Here is a 21048-nt window from a genome sequence, read left to right on the forward strand (position 1 = left end):
CTTTTATTTCTTAATCGATATTTCATAGGGTATCAGGCCATTTCGCAGACAAACTATTTAACCGACAAACTAGTTCGTTTCGCCGGCCCTGGTCGTTTTACCGACACACTTTTTCGAGTAGACGTTAATTTTTTACAATGCAAGTGACTAATGTATACTGCAGTGAAAGGTGGCTCATATAAATTACCAGTTGTCTTTTATATTGGAACTGAACCGAATGTCATAGTGGAGTAAGAATACTGTTTTTATTTAATGTCAGCCTTATTCTGTCCCTCAGAAGTCAGGATAGTTTTCGATATGTAATACTGCACTTCAGTTACAATGACTTGGTCGATTTTTCACCCGATTTTTCATCATTGGCTGTGTAAATGATATGGTTGTGTGAGTGATATCTTTGTCGAATTCAATAATAGCAAATAAGCAGACGATATATAGTGGTCGGCACTTACTTGTTCCACAAGCTTTCTCCACTGTCCTCAACATCACTCTGACGATAACATACAGAACATTGACTTAATTATTGGCAGTCGTATCACATCGATTTTTGGAAAATAGTGAGATATACTGGTGTCTAAATTCTTGACTATAGGAGTAAAGAACCAGAAGCGAGAAAAAAAAGGGGAAGGATAGGAGGGATAAGATCACAAGGGGTGAGAGGGAGGGGGCCATGAAGGTATTGTGAAGTCGTGTTCGTCCGGCCAGGGGGGGGGGGGGGTAGTGGAGGAGGGGGTAGGGGATTTGTCATTTGTAATATCACCAGGGGAGGGAGGGGGTCATAACAAACCTGGTACTGCTCGGAGTCTGGTGATGAGGCAGCCATGTTCCTCGAACCAGCGAATGGGGTGGGCTCACCTATTCACAGAAAAAGAAAAAAAAACACACACACAAAGTTAGGTCAGTGTGCCACTTACAAAAATTACATCCATTAGCTTAGGATATGTCCTGATTAATAGAGTTGCACCTGTACCGCCAACACGTCTCTTAATCTTACAATGCCCATATTACTAAGTGTTTGTAAAGTACGTACGTACTCGTTGAGGAATTAGGTAATAATGGTGGCTCGTAGTGACGTGTCCGATAAACAGTTGTACTGTAACAGCGATGTGTCTGACTTGGGGGGTTAGTTTGTCCGGATAAACAGAGTTGAACGACGAGAAAGATCTTTATTACATGGATAAAAGTGTTTTACCGGAAACTAAAACACTCGTATTTTCCAATTTTCACTAGTGAAGATATGAAAAAATTATGTACCGAAATGTTCCGGATGTACGCGCGCGTCAAATCGATTCTGTTTGTCCATATAATAAAAAGAACATTACATGATATCTTGAAGATATGAGTTTATTTTCTCGAGGTTTCCACCGCTCGAAAATAAATTTCATATCTTCGCACCACTTGTAATATCCTCTATGCATTCACTTACTCTTGGGGGAATTGGGTGATAGCGGCGGCTCATATAGTTCGTCATGGTCGTCGTGCGCCGCCTTGTCTCGCCATAGCCCGTGCACCTTGAGCGAGTAGCGATGAAAGTATAGGGCAAGAAGCAGCAATAGGTCGTATGCGGAAGTGTGCGAGTCTCGCTCGATCCCGATTATCCTAGCGGGACACAGCGGGTCGTTCTTGTCTGGGCCGTCAGAGCTATTGCAGTTGTTGATGAACTTGAACTGGAACTTGAACAGGTACTTTATAACTATCACAATCTAAGAAAAAGGAGGGAATATTTTAGCTTCGTGAGAACACGGCCGCCATGGTCACACTGCTAGTTATGTCACGTTTAGGCTCGTGACCACACAAGTGCTTAGGGCCTCGTTTACATTCGTTAGTTAAGTCTAACATCTTTGCGCTTATGACGTCACTCCCACGTTGCCAAGTCCAAGTTTTCAATACAAGTATTGCGTTCACCCCATTTTCTGCGCAGTCAATAAGTCATTTGTCAAACATTTCCTGTTTCACTGGGGCTTTTTATTTACTATTGACACAAAAATTGCTAGATAGGCAGGCTAGATTTTGCTTTTATCTACTTCAACGAGGGGTAAAAAAAAAAAGTATTCGAAACTAGTCGGTTTCTAAAGACGGGTACAACTTCAACACTCTAATGATTTATCTATTTGTCTTCCTACAGCAGCCGACATCTAGTCTTTCTACAGCTTGTCTATAGTCTTTCTAGTTCAACGCCTAGGCAGACCACCTAGTCTTCCTACAACTTGTCTATAGTCTTTCTAGTTCAACGCCTAGGCAGACCACCTAGTCTTCCTACAACTTGTCTATAGTCTTTCTAGTTCAACGCTACGCAGACCACCTAGTCTTCCTACAGCTTGTCTATAGTCTTTCTAGTTATAAACCTACACAGACAACATAGCCTTTCACAGCTTGTCAGTGGTCTTTCTAGTTCAACGCCTAGGCAGACCACCTAGTCTTCCTACAGCTTGTCTAAAGTCTTTCTAGTTATAAACCTACACAGACAACATAGCCTTTCACAGCTTGTCAGTGGTCTTTCTAGTTCAACGCCTAGGCAGACCACCTAGTCTTCCTACAGCTTGTCTAAAGCCTTTCTAGTTATAAACCTACACAGACAACGTAGCCTTTCACAGCTTGTCAGTGGTCTTTCTAGATATGCCAATCTCAACAAGCATTACCTGTGTGTAGGTGATCACAGTGATCCAGTACCGCTTTGTAGGTCTTGGGATGGATAGCATACCCCACATGAATACCAAGAACGGCAGCGGCATGGACAGCAAGCACGCGTACACCATGTGGTTCAGTATCATCAACAAGTAGCAAATGATGTCCGTGTGGGCCAGCAGGGCGTACACGAACGCCACTGAGAAACGCGCAACGCGCATGTGCGAGTGCTTCCAGTTGGACGCATCCGTGTCATCAAGATCTATGTTCAGCACGGACCAGGAATCCGCGTCCTCGTCTGACCGTGAGGTGGCTGAGCCCTAGGGTAAACAAAGAAAGATGTCAATTGTAGTCGGAGCGAAGCAAATCACGTGCTGATGTCAATACATTTTATAAGAAAAAGTAGAATAACCCTTTGTGAAGAAAAAAAACGCTCTCAATGGATTTCGAACCAGAAAGTATTTCTCTGGAGTATCCAGAATTGTCTGTTACCTCGTTGGCTGTATGATATGTCACAGATAAGACAGTAGTGTGACATGTTGCATTACCATATCCTCTATGACGTCATTGCATACCTCACAGACCGTGCAAAAGGTTAAACATAGTAGCGAAAATATGGTATTACGTGACAGATGTCAAGACGTTTCGTTACATTATTTTCTACGACGAAGTCACTATTACCGCGATGTCTGTGTGTCACATATAAGACTGTAGTGTGAGAGAGGTCACGTGACATGTCACGCCGTTGCATTACCTTGTTTTCTATGACGTCACTGTCGGACACCTCGGCGGCGGATGCAGAGGCTGCTAAGGTTCTGGCCCTAAGGCTGCTATAGCTGTAGCGACCTCTCCTCAGCTTCTCGAGTCCCTTCTCTTTACGCTCGTGCTTCAGTTGATCGGCGATCTCGCGATAGTCTTTCGAGATATCGCTCAACACATCAATCACCTTGTCAATCGCGATGGCAAAGTAGTAATATATCCAGCTGAATAGCTTTTTGAGCCTCGTAACCAGACCCTCAGGTTCCACTATGGCCGTGGTAGGCTCGGGAGTTGGGATGGTGACAAAGTCGTCACTTCCGGTTGAACTGATCGATTCTCTTCCGCTCCTTGAAGACGATCTCTCGCCCCCCAAGTCTCCGGAGCTTGCTTTGCCGGCGGATTCGTTGTCTTTGTTGCTGCTGCCGGAGCTCGGTCTTCGGGTATGTGTCGGGCTTACCGAAGGCGTCTCGGCCTCTGATTCACTCTCCGAATCTGACTCGAACCAGTAGTAGTCACCCGAATAGATAGCTGTTGATAAAATAAAATTGAAACAAACCTTAGAAAAAAGACTTTATTTTGACTTATGTATTAAAGTATAGAAAACAATATATATTGGAAAAGTGAACTTCATGCTGAAGCTTACGCTTTCCTTCAGCCTCATGGTAAGCTTAATTTTGAAATTCGAAGCAAATGTAAGCTGGTAAGAAAAATCGCCGGCCTGCGCGCTTTTGCAATGTCTATTTCAAATTCTTTTTAAAAAATGTTGTATGTAAAGAATATATAGCAACCATCATACATTATAGCGATTGATAATTATAAAAAATACGATTATGAAAATAATTCAAAAGCGCACAGTATATGTCCGTGCATATTGATTGAGGGGTTCTCAAAGGTGTTTTGAAACGAAAGAACAAGCGAGGATTCAATGTTGCAATTTATTAAAAAAGAAATCGCTCACAAAACATATTGCACGCATTTGGTATAACTTGTTTTAACAATTTTTTTAAATTTATTTGAGTGTCTGTTGATGGATTTGTTTACAATCTCGCGGCTGGCAGATGTCAACAACAAAGAAAGGGAATTTTCCCTTATTATGTATTCAAAAATAAGAAAGCTCTTCTCAAAAACAAATAACGAGTATAAAGTAATAATACATTGCCTCGTTTGAAGCTAAACAAACGAGGCAACATTTATGTTGATTACATTTTTGAAAAACACTTTAAAGAACAGTAAATAGCGTAATTATACCGCGCGATTTGAACACAATAGGAAATTCAATAAGAGTAGGGGATTCCCCTATACTTAATAGACCATCTGTGAGCATCTGATTGGCTGAGGCCAATGAAACAAACATATAACCCCGAAGGCCAATATCAGGGTAGAGAGCGGTCACAGAGTGCTAGTGGACATGGATTTCGGCGATCTTAAAGACGATTTTGATCCATTCGACTTACCAACTGCGAACCCCACTCTATTTGCAGTTGTCGAGTCGCTCAATAAAGTCCCCGCGTGGCTTGACGGTACGTCAGTAGAGAGTATGTTAGAGGCGTTAAACCACGGACCAAGCGACGACTCAAGCAAAGACGACGATACCTCCTCTAATACCAGCATGATAATTTCGAGTAAGGGAAAGAGACCGAAGGAAGGAGAAACCTTTGAGGACTGCGAAACACAGTTTACGGATAAGGAGTTGATGGAGCTTTCGGTTCGCGAGTTGAATACGAAATTACGCGGACTGCCTAGTACTGAAATTGATACGATAAGGAAGCGAAGGCGAAGTCTCAAGAATCGGGGTTACGCTATGAACTGTCGTACTAAACGCGAACAGGAAAATAAGGAGCTTGCGAAAATGAATAAAAAACTGGCTAGAGACGTCGTGAGTATGAAGGAAGAACTTCGCAAGATAAAGAAAGAAAGAGACGCTATGAAGACAAAATATGACAAAATGAGGGAAGTGCTCAATCGACTTTGCCGTGAATCGGCGCGTTTCTACAACAATGAAAAAAAGAATTCGAGTTAAATCATTCAATTATTAGAGTTTGAATGGTTTAAGCAACATAAGATTAACATTGTGTTAGTTTCTGTGTTAAAGGTCTGCCATACACAACAGGCTAATATAGCTTTATCTTGCGCAATTGTTGCCGGCGATTCGGTGTTTTTCCGGGCGATCAAATGCAATACGTGGCGATCGTTGCAATTAAAATAAAAATGCTTGGAAATGCATTTAGTAAATAGTTAAAAGAGATTGACAAGGCAATGAATAACAGTGTACAGAACATATAATTTTAGAGGTGATAGCTAATTCGGCAGTCAGCAGTCTTATAATGTAAAATGTAGCATAGAGAATAATAAAGGAGGTTGTGAAAATATGGGGTCAGTACGCAGCTCTTACAAGCTGCAATTTGATTGGGCAAATGAACGATATCCGCACCTCGACACAAAGAACGAGAAGAATAGAGACAAAAGAACTCCTTTGTAGAGCAAAGATAATAGGAGACAAAGCAGCTGCGTACTTACTCAAAATATGTCATTGTGTAATAGCACTATTACCACCCAAAGGACTCTGAACCGTATTTTGAACAAGACTTCAATGCTTGGCTGAAATTTATACAGCTCATCTTGAAAAGGTTGTCAAAAAGACATTTCCAATGTTCCAAGTTTCGAGAGGTACTACATGGGGACGTATCATCTCTCTAATTAGTCATGTCCTTGTTATCTAGGTCTATCCTAAATCTCCATAATGTTACAAGGTGCAGGCGCGTTCGCACCCCCCACAACGGCGGAAAGTCCACTTTCGGTTCGCAATAGACGTGCTATTTGTAAAAAAAACTATAAAGCAACAGCGAATAAGATAAAAAAAGGCATCACGTGGAGATCACGTGGAGATACTGAAATTGAATAAAAATCCCTCTTTTTTTGGGGGGGGGGGGGGGTGTTAAGATTTTCAAGGGAAAACCTACGTCCTCTCCACCCCCCACCCCCTCCCCTCTCCGGAAATAGGTCCCCTTTTTGGGATTTCGCACCCCTCCCCCAACTTCCCCCAAGAAAACTTCTGGTTGAGCCGCTACGCAGGCTACTGGTTACGGGCATGCGCTACCTTCGTATGATCGTACTCGTTATGTCCTTGTTATCGAGGCTTATATCTCACCTTCATAATGTGACTACGGCTTAAATTCATAGTTATGTCCTTATTATCAAGGCTTATAACTGACCTTCATAATGTGACTACGGCTAAACTTCATTAGTTATGTCCTTATTATCGAGACTTATATCTCACCTTCATAATGTGACTGCGGCTTAAATTCATAGTTATGTCCTTGTTATCAAGGCTTATAACTGACCTTCATAATGTGACTACGGCTAAAATTCATAGTTATGTCCTTGTTATCGAGGCTTATATCTCACCTTCATAATGTGACTGCGGCTAAAATTCATAGTTATGTCCTTGTTATCGAGGCTTATATCTCACCTTCATAATGTGACTACGGCTTAAATTCATAGTTATGTCCTTATTATCAAGGCTTATAACTGACCTTCATAATGTGACTACGGCTAAACTTCATTAGTTATGTCCTTATTATCGAGGCTTATATCTCACCTTCATAATGTGACTACGGCTTAAATTCATAGTTATGTCCTTATTATCAAGGCTTATAACTGACCTTCATAATGTGACTACGGCTAAACTTCATTAGTTATGTCCTTATTATCGAGGCTTATATCTCACCTTCATAATGTGACTACGGCTAAACTTCATTAGTTATGTCCTTGTTATCAAGGCTTATAACTGACCTTCATAATGTGACTACGGCTAAAATTCATAGTTATGTCCTTGTTATCGAGGCTTATATCTCACCTTCATAATGTGACTGCGGCTAAAATTCATAGTTATGTCCTTGTTATCGAGGCTTATATCTCACCTTCATAATGTGACTACGGCTTAAATTCATAGTTATGTCCTTATTATCAAGGCTTATAACTGACCTTCATAATGTGACTACGGCTAAACTTCATTAGTTATGTCCTTATTATCGAGGCTTATATCTCACCTTCATAATGTGACTACGGCTAAACTTCATTAGTTATGTCCTTATTATCAAGGCTTATAACTGACCTTCATAATGTGACTACGGCTAAACTTCATTAGTTATGTCCTTGTTATCAAGGCTTATAACTGACCTTCATAATGTGACTACGGCTTAAATTCATAGTTATGTCCTTGTTATCGAGGCTTATAACTGACCTTCATAATGTGACTACGGCTTAAATTCATAGTTATGTCCTTGTTACCAAGGCTTATAACTGACCTTCATAATGTGACTACGGCTTAAATTCATAGTTATGTCCTTGTTATCGAGGCTTATAACTGACCTTCATAATGTGACTACGGCTAAACTTCATTAGTTATGTCCTTGTTATCGAGGCTTATAACTGACCTTCATAATGTGACTACGGCTAAACTTCATTAGTTATGTCCTTGTTATCAAGGCTTATAACTGACCTTCATAATCTGATTCCGGTAAAAAGTCATAGTTATGTCCTTGTTATCGAGGCTTATATCTCACCTTCATAATGTGACTGCGGCTAAAATTCATAGTTATGTCCTTGTTATCGAGGCTTATATCTCACCTTCATAATGTGACTACGGCTTAAATTCATAGTTATGTCCTTATTATCAAGGCTTATAACTGACCTTCATAATGTGACTACGGCTAAACTTCATTAGTTATGTCCTTATTATCGAGGCTTATATCTCACCTTCATAATGTGACTACGGCTAAACTTCATTAGTTATGTCCTTATTATCAAGGCTTATAACTGACCTTCATAATGTGACTACGGCTAAACTTCATTAGTTATGTCCTTGTTATCGAGGCTTATATCTCACCTTCATAATGTGACTGCGGCTAAAATTCATAGTTATGTCCTTGTTATCGAGGCTTATATCTCACCTTCATAATGTGACTACGGCTTAAATTCATAGTTATGTCCTTATTATCAAGGCTTATAACTGACCTTCATAATGTGACTACGGCTAAACTTCATTAGTTATGTCCTTATTATCGAGGCTTATATCTCACCTTCATAATGTGACTACGGCTTAAATTCATAGTTATGTCCTTATTATCAAGGCTTATAACTGACCTTCATAATGTGACTACGGCTAAACTTCATTAGTTATGTCCTTATTATCGAGGCTTATATCTCACCTTCATAATGTGACTACGGCTAAACTTCATTAGTTATGTCCTTGTTATCAAGGCTTATAACTGACCTTCATAATGTGACTACGGCTAAAATTCATAGTTATGTCCTTGTTATCGAGGCTTATATCTCACCTTCATAATGTGACTGCGGCTAAAATTCATAGTTATGTCCTTGTTATCGAGGCTTATATCTCACCTTCATAATGTGACTACGGCTTAAATTCATAGTTATGTCCTTATTATCAAGGCTTATAACTGACCTTCATAATGTGACTACGGCTAAACTTCATTAGTTATGTCCTTATTATCGAGGCTTATATCTCACCTTCATAATGTGACTACGGCTAAACTTCATTAGTTATGTCCTTATTATCAAGGCTTATAACTGACCTTCATAATGTGACTACGGCTAAACTTTATTAGTTATGTCCTTGTTATCAAGGCTTATAACTGACCTTCATAATGTGACTACGGCTTAAATTCATAGTTATGTCCTTGTTATCGAGGCTTATAACTGACCTTCATAATGTGACTACGGCTTAAATTCATAGTTATGTCCTTGTTACCAAGGCTTATAACTGACCTTCATAATGTGACTACGGCTTAAATTCATAGTTATGTCCTTGTTATCGAGGCTTATAACTGACCTTCATAATGTGACTACGGCTAAACTTCATTAGTTATGTCCTTGTTATCGAGGCTTATAACTGACCTTCATAATGTGACTACGGCTAAACTTCATTAGTTATGTCCTTGTTATCAAGGCTTATAACTGACCTTCATAATGTGACTACGGCTTAAATTCATAGTTATGTCCTTGTTATCAAGGCTTATAACTGACCTTCATAATGTGACTGCGGCTTAAATTCATAGTTATGTCCTTGTTATCAAGGCTTATAACTGACCTTCATAATGTGACTACGGCTTAAATTCATAGTTATGTCCTTATTATCAAGGCTTATAACTGACCTTCATAATGTGACTACGGCTAAACTTCATTAGTTATGTCCTTATTATCGAGGCTTATATCTCACCTTCATAATGTGACTACGGCTAAACTTCATTAGTTATGTCCTTGTTATCGAGGCTTATATCTCACCTTCATAATGTGACTGCGGCTAAAATTCATAGTTATGTCCTTGTTATCGAGGCTTATATCTCACCTTCATAATGTGACTACGGCTTAAATTCATAGTTATGTCCTTATTATCAAGGCTTATAACTGACCTTCATAATGTGACTACGGCTAAACTTCATTAGTTATGTCCTTATTATCGAGGCTTATATCTCACCTTCATAATGTGACTACGGCTTAAATTCATAGTTATGTCCTTATTATCAAGGCTTATAACTGACCTTCATAATGTGACTACGGCTAAACTTCATTAGTTATGTCCTTATTATCGAGGCTTATATCTCACCTTCATAATGTGACTACGGCTAAACTTCATTAGTTATGTCCTTGTTATCAAGGCTTATAACTGACCTTCATAATGTGACTACGGCTAAAATTCATAGTTATGTCCTTGTTATCGAGGCTTATATCTCACCTTCATAATGTGACTGCGGCTAAAATTCATAGTTATGTCCTTGTTATCGAGGCTTATATCTCACCTTCATAATGTGACTACGGCTTAAATTCATAGTTATGTCCTTATTATCAAGGCTTATAACTGACCTTCATAATGTGACTACGGCTAAACTTCATTAGTTATGTCCTTATTATCGAGGCTTATATCTCACCTTCATAATGTGACTACGGCTAAACTTCATTAGTTATGTCCTTATTATCAAGGCTTATAACTGACCTTCATAATGTGACTACGGCTAAACTTTATTAGTTATGTCCTTGTTATCAAGGCTTATAACTGACCTTCATAATGTGACTACGGCTTAAATTCATAGTTATGTCCTTGTTATCGAGGCTTATAACTGACCTTCATAATGTGACTACGGCTTAAATTCATAGTTATGTCCTTGTTACCAAGGCTTATAACTGACCTTCATAATGTGACTACGGCTTAAATTCATAGTTATGTCCTTGTTATCGAGGCTTATAACTGACCTTCATAATGTGACTACGGCTAAACTTCATTAGTTATGTCCTTGTTATCGAGGCTTATAACTGACCTTCATAATGTGACTACGGCTAAACTTCATTAGTTATGTCCTTGTTATCAAGGCTTATAACTGACCTTCATAATGTGACTACGGCTTAAATTCATAGTTATGTCCTTGTTATCAAGGCTTATAACTGACCTTCATAATGTGACTGCGGCTTAAATTCATAGTTATGTCCTTGTTATCAAGGCTTATAACTGACCTTCATAATGTGACTACGGCTTAAATTCATAGTTATGTCCTTGTTATCAAGGCTTATAACTGACTTTCATAATGTGACTACGGCTAAACTTCATTAGTTATGTCCTTGTTATCAAGGCTTATATCTCACCTTCATAATGTGACTGCGGTTCGTATTCAGCACCGGCGGGGTGTAGTCGTGCCAGTTTTTCCGAGAGTTTTTTCACTCTGAAAGCGATAAAGGGCCCCTGTAAGGCACCATTTTGTCATCCTAGCAAAATACCATGAGCGGCAAAGTATCCATTTCCATCGGCCAATTTGTGGGAACTTTTGCGATATTTTCGGTCGAAATGGGTAACTAACGCATAAAACTTTGTTTTAAGACGGGTATTTCGAAATTTATTCGTATTATTTATCTACAAATCTTGGATAAAACAATAACAAAGGTAGGGCTGAAAATTATGTTAGTTCTCTCTATTACCTTTTTAAGTGGGCTAAGGAATGCTAACGAGCCTTCTAAGTAGATCTCCAAGTTTAGAATCATGGCGAAAATAGCTAGAGAATACAGCATTACTGCAATCTTGTTCTGCTTAAACGCCAAACGAAAAACTGTGTCAAAATGGCCACAACACAGCAGCTATACAATAAAATACATTGAGGTGATTTCCCCAATTTTACAGGGTCGACCACTCTTGAAGCCGTTAAAAAGTGCATTACTTATTGTCTCAACATAATCTTGAAGTTTATTTTGTAAGGAATAGCAATCGAGGAAACCTAGTATTCTTCTGAGTAGCTGTGCAGACTTACGATTTCTTGATTCGGTCCATCTTGACCTTGTCTTCGTGTTGCTTTGCTTCTAGCTGTTTATGCACGTGTTCATTAACAAGCTCCGCTCCCCTAGGAAAGGACGAGATACAGTAAACACAGGAGGTGGGCATGGACTATGTACATTGGAGATCTAACGTGAGAAAAAGAAACAACAGGCGTCACGCAACACTCACCTGTGATCTTACCTTCATAACGTGACGAAGGCGGTCACGCAACGGCCGTCACACAATACGCACCTATAAGCAATCTCTGACTGTTCCCTGCGATCTCACCTTCATACCGTGGCGGAAGCGGTCACGCAACGGCTGTTATACAACACTCACGTAATAAGCCATCTCTGACTGCTCCTTGTGATCTCGCACCACGTGACGATAGCGGTCACGCAACGGCTGTTATACAACACTCACCTATAAGCCATCTCTGACTGCTCCCTGTGATCTCGCACCACGTGACGGCAGCGGTCACGCAACGGCCGTCACACAACACTCACCTATAAGCCATCTCTGACTGCTCCCTGTGATCTCGTACCACGTGACGGAAGTACTCAGACGTGAAAATGCGGTATTGTGTGAGCAGGAAGGTGAAGCATGCGCAGTCCATGGCAAGTCCGGTGTCGTCCGGCGCCACGCAGTCCATTCCTGTCTGGGGTTTCCCGGAATACGTGCTGTTACGCAAGCAGAACATACTGAGCAGCTGTAGCGGCAAGCAGTTACTGGTGTACTGCGTCACGTAATCCTGCCACACGCACGCTACCACCTGAAAATATCAATACAGCATGTCACACAATTTTCAATATCATCTCTACATGTCACGCAATATAGCATGTCACGCAGCCTACAAATATCAATACAGCATGTCAAATGATCATAAATATCAACTCAACATGTCATTATATCACCCTAAAATCTTAACACAGCAAGTTGTGCAACTATCTACAAATATCAATACAGCATATGTCACGCTAGCACGTACAAGGTATATAGTACACGTTTCAAGGCAGGTCGCTCACTCCCCCATAAACGTTGTCTGTGTGTGTGTGTGTGTGTGTGTGTGTCTGTGTGTTGGGAGGGAGGGGGACAAACCTGAAAACGCTTGCGAGGGAAGCAACACCCTTACCTGAAGGCAAACTTTTGCTAGAAGTGTGAGGTAATTGTAGCAGATGAACAGCTTCCATAGTCTGAGCAGCTTCTTGCGAGGCTGAAGATAGAGAGCTTGTCCGTGCCACAGAAAGAAGAAGCACCATAGGATGAACCCAAAGTTGAAGATGCTGACTGTGCTTTGTACGGTGATGTACACTACGGCGAGGGTGACCCAGTACATATGCTGGAACAGTGTGACCTATAGAACGAGGATTCGAACATATGATCGGAGGTTTGATACTAATATCATGGGAGACCTAGTACATATGCTGTAACAGTGACCTATAGAACGAGGATTCGAACACATGATCAGAGGTGCTGTAATGATATCAAGGGAGACCAAGTATATATTATGCTGGAATAGTGTGACCCATACGATGAGGAATCAAACGTAACTCAAACACATGATCCGGCGAGAGACCCAATATGTATATGCGAACAGTTAACGTTAAGACGATAGAGAGAGACCTGATTCGAACACATGATCAGTACCCTACAAGCAGAGCTTTCTTTCTGTTTTGTTTCTATCAGTTCACTTATCCTTGTCGCGTCTCTGTTCTTTCGCGATTTCGATTGTTTAAAAACGAGAACACGGGAGAACAGAGACGCGACACGGAAAAGTGAACTGATAGAGACAAACAGGAAAAGGCTCTGCTAACATGATCATGTGTTCGAATCAGGTCTCTCTCTATCGATCGACATGATCAGAGGTATAAGTATGCTGGAACAGTAAAGTACAGAACAGTAAATAGGTGAAACGTGATTCTAACACATGATCAGAGGTATAAGTATGCTGGAACAGTAAAGTACAGAACAGTAAATAGGTGAAACGTGATTCTAACACATGATCAGAGGTATAAGTATGCTGGAACAGTAAAGTACAGAACAGTAAATAGGTGAAACGTGATTCGAACACATGATCGGAGGTATACGTATGCTGGAACAGTAAAGTACAGAACAGTAAATAGGTGAAACGTGATTCTAACACATGATCAGAGGTATAAGTATGCTGGAACAGTAAAGTACAGAACAGTAAATAGGTGAAACGTGAAGTGGAAAAGTCAACGTGTCAACGCTAAGACGATAAAGTGAGACGTGATTCGAACACATGATCGGAGGCTTAATAACGATGGGTACACTATTATAATAGTTTAGTATCGTGTTCTCCACCTTGCAGAAGTCAAGCCACGTGATGTTCCACATGAAGTCCGGAGTAGAAAACTTGACTCTGCTCCCCCTCCTCGTCTGTCTCGACTGTTCCGTCTCTTCCGCCGTCCAGGAATAACGCTCTAGTCCGTACACGTTTTCCTGGCAGCAGGCGAATAAGAGCTGGAAAAAGTCACCTGTCCCGGAAAAAAAAGAATATTTCTAAAAATGCCCAAAACCTAATTTTATGTTGCTACTGATCCTAATAGACAAATTAAAATGAGTTTAGTTGTGATGGAAACAGGGAGCGATTTCTAGGATTCTTCTAAACTGTAGAATGAAAAGGATTGGATTGGGGAAAGGTGTAGCATAACTTTTTGAGTACAAAATTTGAGCGCAAGCTGATTAAAGCAAAAATTAAATGAACGATGTCACGGTTTAACCTTTTAACTTGAGTGTTATTTTAGATAGTCGAAGGCTAGTTTGCTGGTTTGAAGGGATCCATATTCCCTAACAAACAACCTCCTCCACAGGTTATCTCTTATTTCTTATGTTTTAAAGAAGCTAGGGACTTCTGTTCTCTGAGTAGTATGCGCGAGGAGGAACATGGGCGACACATGGAGCCCAAATGTCGGGAAGATAGGGGTTCACCTTACCTAACAATAGCTTGGGATCCGAGGGGAAAGAGACGTCAGTCAGGTAAAGCCAGTGGGACAGGTTGGGGTCCAGGACTTTGGTCCATGGATAAGCTAAGAAGCAAACATTGGTTAGTACTGGCCCCAGTCAACGCACTCATGTTAAATGGGTACAGTAGCAGTGCAGTGCGTCTACAATAAGACGCCCATAGGACTTCAGGTGGTGTTACACGGGATAACATGTAACAAAAACTTTTCGCGATACATTGTATTGTGGAAAATTTTTGACCGTGTAACATGTCGCGCAACACAACTTTCCGCGCATCATTTCACTCGGCAACATGTTGCGTGTTTTTGAATTCGCTTCAAAAACATGCAACACAGAATGACGAATATCTGGAGAGTTAATCCGTGTAACAATTGTTTGGCAGCATGTCAGAATGGATACGATACAGTGTATCACGAAAAGTTTTTGTTGCATGTTATCTCGTGTAACACCAACTTAGTACAATTGTACAATAATAAAATGTAGAGTGATTTAGCACAGCTGCTATTTTGGATAAAGATTGCCAAAATACCATTTTTTTTCTAGTAACGAGACTGTAACATAAGATAACCGCGCAAACTTTGATTTAGATAATAAGAGGTAGCAGGATATATTTGAAAACATTTCAATGGCTACATACCAAGGCAAAGTCCAGGCGGCCATCCGAGCACCAACAAGTACTGGACAGGAAGAAGGAAAGCCAGAAACCCGACATAAACCGGCCAGATTACAGCCGAACTTTGTCTGCCTAAAGCGAGGAACGAGCCGAGCCAAAGCGCGTAGATAACGGAAGTGACGTCACAGCGAACCGCCATGTTGACCACCATGACTACGAGAGAAACCTGGGGCAGAGTAACCATTACATGAGCAATACTTAGAGAGGACGGAATAGAATCAAATGGCTCGATTAGCGTGTAAGGAAAGCTAAAATTGTAAAAAAAGTCAAACACGCATATCAAATGTTTTGACTTTTTCTAAGCCAAAGTGTTAGAAAAACTGGTTAAGCAGGTAAGACGACAAGGCATTACCTCCCAACCAAAGTGGTAGAAAAACCGGTTAAACAGGTATTTGACGCATTGCAGCATGTCGTCATCCGCCTTTTGGCGGGAAGCACTCTCGAAGAGGATCCCTGGCTCGGGCTCCATCAGGTTACGCCGGATGCGGTAGAGTTTCTACGATATAATACATTAAAAAGATATGACCATGCGGGTCGCTCCATGCAAAATAGGCCGGGAGATATCAACAACAAAAATCCTACTTAATCAACGTCTTTGGATCACACTGTTTAAACTTTTTTAAGTACGGTTGGCTATGTACCGCGCGCGACGATGGGCGAGACTTGAAGTGGAACAGTCTTTGGTCGTGGAATAATACGGCCACTATTTACCCTATGATCTCACCTGGTTGTGTTTGATGACTGCTTGCAGCACAATCACGATCACGATGAAAAGATAACCCTGCAGTTGAACAGAACATGGTCATCAAATTAGGGAATCTTTACAATACGACGCCCGCTACCGTGACCACGTTGAAAGTCAACTGAGAATGCGAGAAACGTGCTATCTGATTAACATGAGCTCCACTAGCCAACCAGGGAGGAACCCTCCTTGTTAAGACGTTCGTGTCAATCCACTTGTTAAAAAACATCGAAAAAACATCGAAAATAAGTCTAATACATGGATGCCATTTCATTGAAGGTATCCCAGCTATCTGCTTGAATAATCCGATGAGAGAAGCACATGCTTTGCATGACTCGGTGTTCTTAAAAATGGCGACCAGCCGCTGATCTTTTTTGGAATTACATACTAATACACATTAGCAGTCCGAGAGTTTATTACGTCCCCAGCGTCCCCTATGGTACGGTTACCTAAGGTCTACAGAATCCAATGGTACGGTTACCTTAAGTCTATAACGTCCCCAATGGCACGGTTACCTTAAGTCTATAACGTCCCCAATGGCACGGTTACCTTAAGTCTATAGCGTTTCCAATGGTACGGTTACCTTAAGTCTATAGCGTCCCCAATAGTACGGTTACCTTAAGTCTATAGCGTCCCCAATGATATGGTTACCTTAAGTCTATAACGTCCGCAATGGTACGGTTACCTTAAGTCTATAGCGTCCCCAATGGTACGGTTACCTTACAGTAAGTCTTTAACGTCCCCAATGGTACGGTTACCTTAAGTCTGTAGCGTCCCCAATGGAACAGTTACCTGAAGTCCATAGCGTCCCCAATGGTACGATTACCGGTTACCTTAAGTCTGTAGCGTCCCCAATGGTACGGTTACCTTAAGTCTGTAGCGTCCCCAATGGTACGGTTACCTTACAGTAAGTCTATAACGTCCCCAATGGTACGGTTACCTTAAGTCTGTAGCGTCCCCAATGGTACGGTTACCTTAAGTCTATTGCCTCCCAAATGGTACGGTTACCTTAAGTCTATAGCGTCCCCAATGGAACAGTTACCTTAAGTCCATAGCGTCCCCAATGGTACGATTACCGGTTACCTTAAGTCTGTAGCGTCCCCAATGGTATGGTTACCTTAAGTCTATTGCCTCCCAAATGGTACGGTTACCTTAAGTCTGTAGCGTCCCCAATGGTACGGTTACCTTAAGTCTGTAGCGTCCCCAATGGTACGGTTACCTTAAGTCTGTAGCGTCCCCAATGGTACGGTTACGTTAAGTCTATAGCGTCCCCAATGGTACAGTTATCTTAAGTCTGTAGCGTCCCCAATGGTACGGTTTCCTTAAGTCCGTAGCGTCCCCAATCGTACGGTTAACTTAAGTCTATTGTGTCCCCAATCGTTACCTTAATGTCTTCGGAGATGACGTTGGTCTTGTAAAATCCTACCCATAATGCATTGTTTGTAAAGTGGTTGATGTCTTGAGAAGTGGGAAGGGACTGGAGAGAGAAATCAAGGACACCTGTTTCTGCGATAAACCTCACTAACAGCGAAGGTAAGAAGTGATACAATCAATTACTTGTTTACCACTACTTAACTTTACACTATAGGTAAGGGCCTATAAAGAAGTGGAACTCGACCCACATCGGCCGTGGGAGAGTCATGACTACTTTACACATGAACATAAAGAGGAAAAGAGTGGTCGGGAAAGCTATGACAATTGTGAACGCGAAAAGACCTTTTTCTTAAGGCTGGACAAAACAATTTTAAGAAGGTTCTATTTACAAATTTCGACATATATTAGTCAGTGCTGGGTTTATAAATATGCAGGTCATCTCTTGATATGGAATTGGCCGAGCGAAAAAGGGAAAGGTATCAAGTTTTTAACGGTGTTCAAATTTACCATGTGGGCAATTTTCTCAGTTTTCTCTCAGAAATGACAGAATTGGTAAATCATTGTCAGGAATTGCAGACCTCTTTAAAAAAAACTTTAACATGGTCGCAAGGCACATGGGACCTAAATAGAAACCCTACCACAGAAGGCCCAGTACGTAATACCAACATCCCCAATATCTTGATACGTTGCTTGGTATACAAAAACAGGCGATTAGTCAAAGTGACGTCACGACGTACCTTGTCTGTACAGTTGTGTTGGAAGAGGTCAGCTTGTACAAACCGCAACTGATAAATCATCTTACTGAGCACGACCAGCGAACTCCAAATAAGGAAGCAGTAGGACAATGCCCTCTGTAGCATGCGCGAGGGCATGGCGATGGCGAGAAGGATGATAATTATTGCGTTGATAGCACACACCTGAGCGAAATGACGAGCAATACAAATAAAGAGGCTGGGCTAAAACGTTTAAAAAAAGTAAACTTCCGGTCGCCGTGATATAGCAGATAGGTCTGCTTTTACAGAGCAAGCTGCCTTGTACCCAGGGCTCTCACTAGCGTGACCGGACTAAGCGTGCATGGGTAGCATGTCCCTTGTTCCTTTGCGCCAGCACCAAACCTTCCCATGGCTCATTGCGCTCACTAGTATATTTCTCACATGTTTTTACTGATGTGAGACGCCTGGGTACAAGGCAGCAGAGCACGACTTTTCAGCTTATCTGTCAGCCGACATTTTTTACCGTAGAAAATGCCCGTTTGAGAAATGATGTGGCTGACAAGGGGTATAGCAGATAGGTCTGCTTTTACAGAGCAAAACTTTTCAGAGAACTTCAGTTTCAGAGTATTTGACAGCTGCCCTTTTTTTTACCCAAAAAAATTCGAGAAAGCTTCTCATTCCATCGGCGTCGACTGATTTGAGAAAGCTATTGCGTACTATTTTTATCGAGTTTGTCAAAGTATTAGGGGTGCTGCAAGGTAGGTCTTCAACATTTCCTCTGTGCAACCGAGCAATGCAGTGCAGTACAATGCTAGCAGATGCTTTTAAGCATCTTAAAAGAGAAAACCATTATTTGAATGCGATATAATGTAAATAATATAGACATAATCGATGTGGGCGACCTAAGTGCGATTTACCTGATACACCACAACGCACATCAACACTAGGTTACCAAGCTTCATCATGTGCAGTTCGCCTAGTCGCCATAGCAACACTGTGACGTAGTTATAAAAGTGGACACCCTTCACGAGAACCGCGACGAGCAGCGGTTTCTGATGGTGGTCACGTGACTTGTGGTGGTCACGGGACTTCACACCTTTCTGACTGGCAGCAGACTCCAGGCGTCGGTCACGTGTGAGAACTAGGCCCTGGTCACGTGGAGTGTCACGTGAGCTTCCCTCATTACCGGACGTTGAGGGCTCAGGTTGCGAGGAAGGGCCTGCGGTGCTAGTTTCTTTGTTTAGCGGTTCTATCTCATCGGGATTTCCGTTTCTAAAGTAAAGAAATTCAATGTTAATTATGTTTTGAGGTTAGCCGATGCTTATAAAACATGTTTGTTATCATTCCCTTTTTCGTCCCGGCCTTTGTCATATAAGGAGATTGCATACTATATTTGGAAGTCCGCTTTCTCGCTTGTGTTGGCCGCTAAATGATGTTTGCGCTGAGAAATTTTACGTAAACTTGCAGGAAAACTTGTTTTTCTTCGTTTATCATGGAAGCCATTTTGAATAGGTACGAGGAACATACCGAAACTCACGCGTATTTTCGATAAGTTGGCTTCTAGGAATTGATTCTAGGAATCTCTCAGACACAAACCGTTTTCCGTAGTTTTTGTAGTAAAACGTCTATAAAATTCACCCTTTGAATAAAAGAAATGAAGTCAAACTTTTATATTAAAATGACACTTAAACACAATTTTTCACGCATATTCTATGGGTGAAATGTACTTTATTTCCGATAAGTTGGCTTATTTCTTGTTTAGTCCTTTTTCTCGACCCAACGGTGGGAATCTCTCCGTAGTTTTTGTAGTAAAACGTCTACAAAATTCACACTTTGAAAAAAAAAAAAAGAAATGAAGTCAAACTAATATCAAAATGACACTTAAACACAAATTTTCACGCATTTTAATCAAACATATTCTATGGGTGAAATGTACTTTATTTCCGATAAGTTGGCTTATTTCTTGTTTAGTTTTTTTCTCGACCAAACGGTGGATATTTCTCAGACACAAACCGTAGTTTTCCGTGTTTCTTAGGAGAGAAGAAAAACAATTGAACTCTTAATGAGATTCTCGCTATAATGGAATATCAGCAGGAAAGTCCTGGCCGGTCAGCTTTATTTTTTGGCAACCTTACGAAACTTTTTTTTGCTGCATTGAAAGCTTTTTTTAACCAGGGTATTTGATAGTAACCAGAAAGTTTTATCGCAAAAAAAAAAAAAAAATAAAATAAAATAAAAAAATCAAAAGTGGCATTTAACAGCTGTAGTTTCCGTGCTGACAAAGCGTTGCTTTTGTGCTCAAAATAAGAAGGACTTTTATTATATGGCAAAAAACGGTTTAGAAAAAAGGAACAGAAAATTACGTTGGAGTCATATACTTATAACGTAGGTGTAGTGAAGAAGAGTGAAATAAATAGAAAACGCTCTTTGATTGCCACCACACGAGAACGCGAGGGACTTAATGGCAAAATTTTGGAATCGTGTTGCATTTTGCTGTTGACAGCGAAAAGGGGAATTTAAACTTCTTCACATCTATGCGTCTTGCAATGCCTTGTAAACATTTGCAAATTGTTGATAATATCGAGCACTTTGTTAAGCTGTGGATAGCATTTATTTTTTAACCACAAAATGCTTAACTTCTCATTGGTCCGCTTCGAACGATTCACGCATCATTGAAGCAGAATTGCATTACCCACGGCCATAATTATTTTCCAAATACTTACTACAAAGTTAATTTTAAGATAAACAAAAGGATAAAAATGGTCCGTATGGGTAAAATTAGCCACAAAAGGCTACATTAACATGCCATAGTCGCTAAGCCACTTCATATTTCAATATTTATTTAGAATTAGAAACAGGA

The 21048-nt window shown here is 40.8% G+C and overlaps 2 protein-coding genes across 3 annotated transcripts in view; one reads left to right on the forward strand and one right to left on the reverse strand.

The window, feature by feature from the left end:
- LOC5519532 (piezo-type mechanosensitive ion channel component 1) overlaps positions 1-21048 on the reverse strand; it is a 45702-nt gene that overhangs the window by 8429 nt on the left and 16225 nt on the right. For both annotated transcript variants that reach the window (XM_048720673.1, XM_048720672.1), the window contains 17 exons: positions 19106-19460; positions 18213-18392; positions 17486-17578; positions 16084-16140; positions 15712-15855; positions 15324-15525; positions 14659-14751; positions 14027-14199; positions 12834-13055; positions 12208-12473; positions 11697-11786; positions 11041-11117; positions 3377-3909; positions 2637-2942; positions 1424-1700; positions 785-852; positions 450-487 (listed from right to left, as the gene is read on the reverse strand). In XM_048720673.1, the coding sequence (XP_048576630.1) occupies positions 450-487; positions 785-852; positions 1424-1700; positions 2637-2942; positions 3377-3909; positions 11041-11117; positions 11697-11786; positions 12208-12473; positions 12834-13055; positions 14027-14199; positions 14659-14751; positions 15324-15525; positions 15712-15855; positions 16084-16140; positions 17486-17578; positions 18213-18392; positions 19106-19460 (3174 nt within the window). The remainder of the gene's footprint in view (positions 1-449; positions 488-784; positions 853-1423; positions 1701-2636; positions 2943-3376; positions 3910-11040; positions 11118-11696; positions 11787-12207; positions 12474-12833; positions 13056-14026; positions 14200-14658; positions 14752-15323; positions 15526-15711; positions 15856-16083; positions 16141-17485; positions 17579-18212; positions 18393-19105; positions 19461-21048) is intronic.
- On the forward strand, positions 4734-5748 carry LOC5519533 (transcription factor MafG). Its single transcript, XM_001639307.3, has one exon. The coding sequence runs from the start codon at positions 4790-4792 to the stop codon at positions 5399-5401; it is 612 nt and encodes a 203-aa protein (XP_001639357.2). The 5' UTR covers positions 4734-4789; the 3' UTR covers positions 5402-5748.

Source organism: Nematostella vectensis, chromosome 13, assembly GCF_932526225.1.
Source record: "Nematostella vectensis chromosome 13, jaNemVect1.1, whole genome shotgun sequence".
In the NCBI taxonomy this organism is placed as follows: domain Eukaryota; kingdom Metazoa; phylum Cnidaria; class Anthozoa; order Actiniaria; family Edwardsiidae; genus Nematostella; species Nematostella vectensis.

What these genes read in the sequence shown, in the direction of transcription:
- LOC5519533 (XM_001639307.3), top strand. Translation starts at nt 4,790, where the DNA reads ATGGATTTCGGCGATCTTAAAGACGATTTTGATCCATTCGACTTACCA.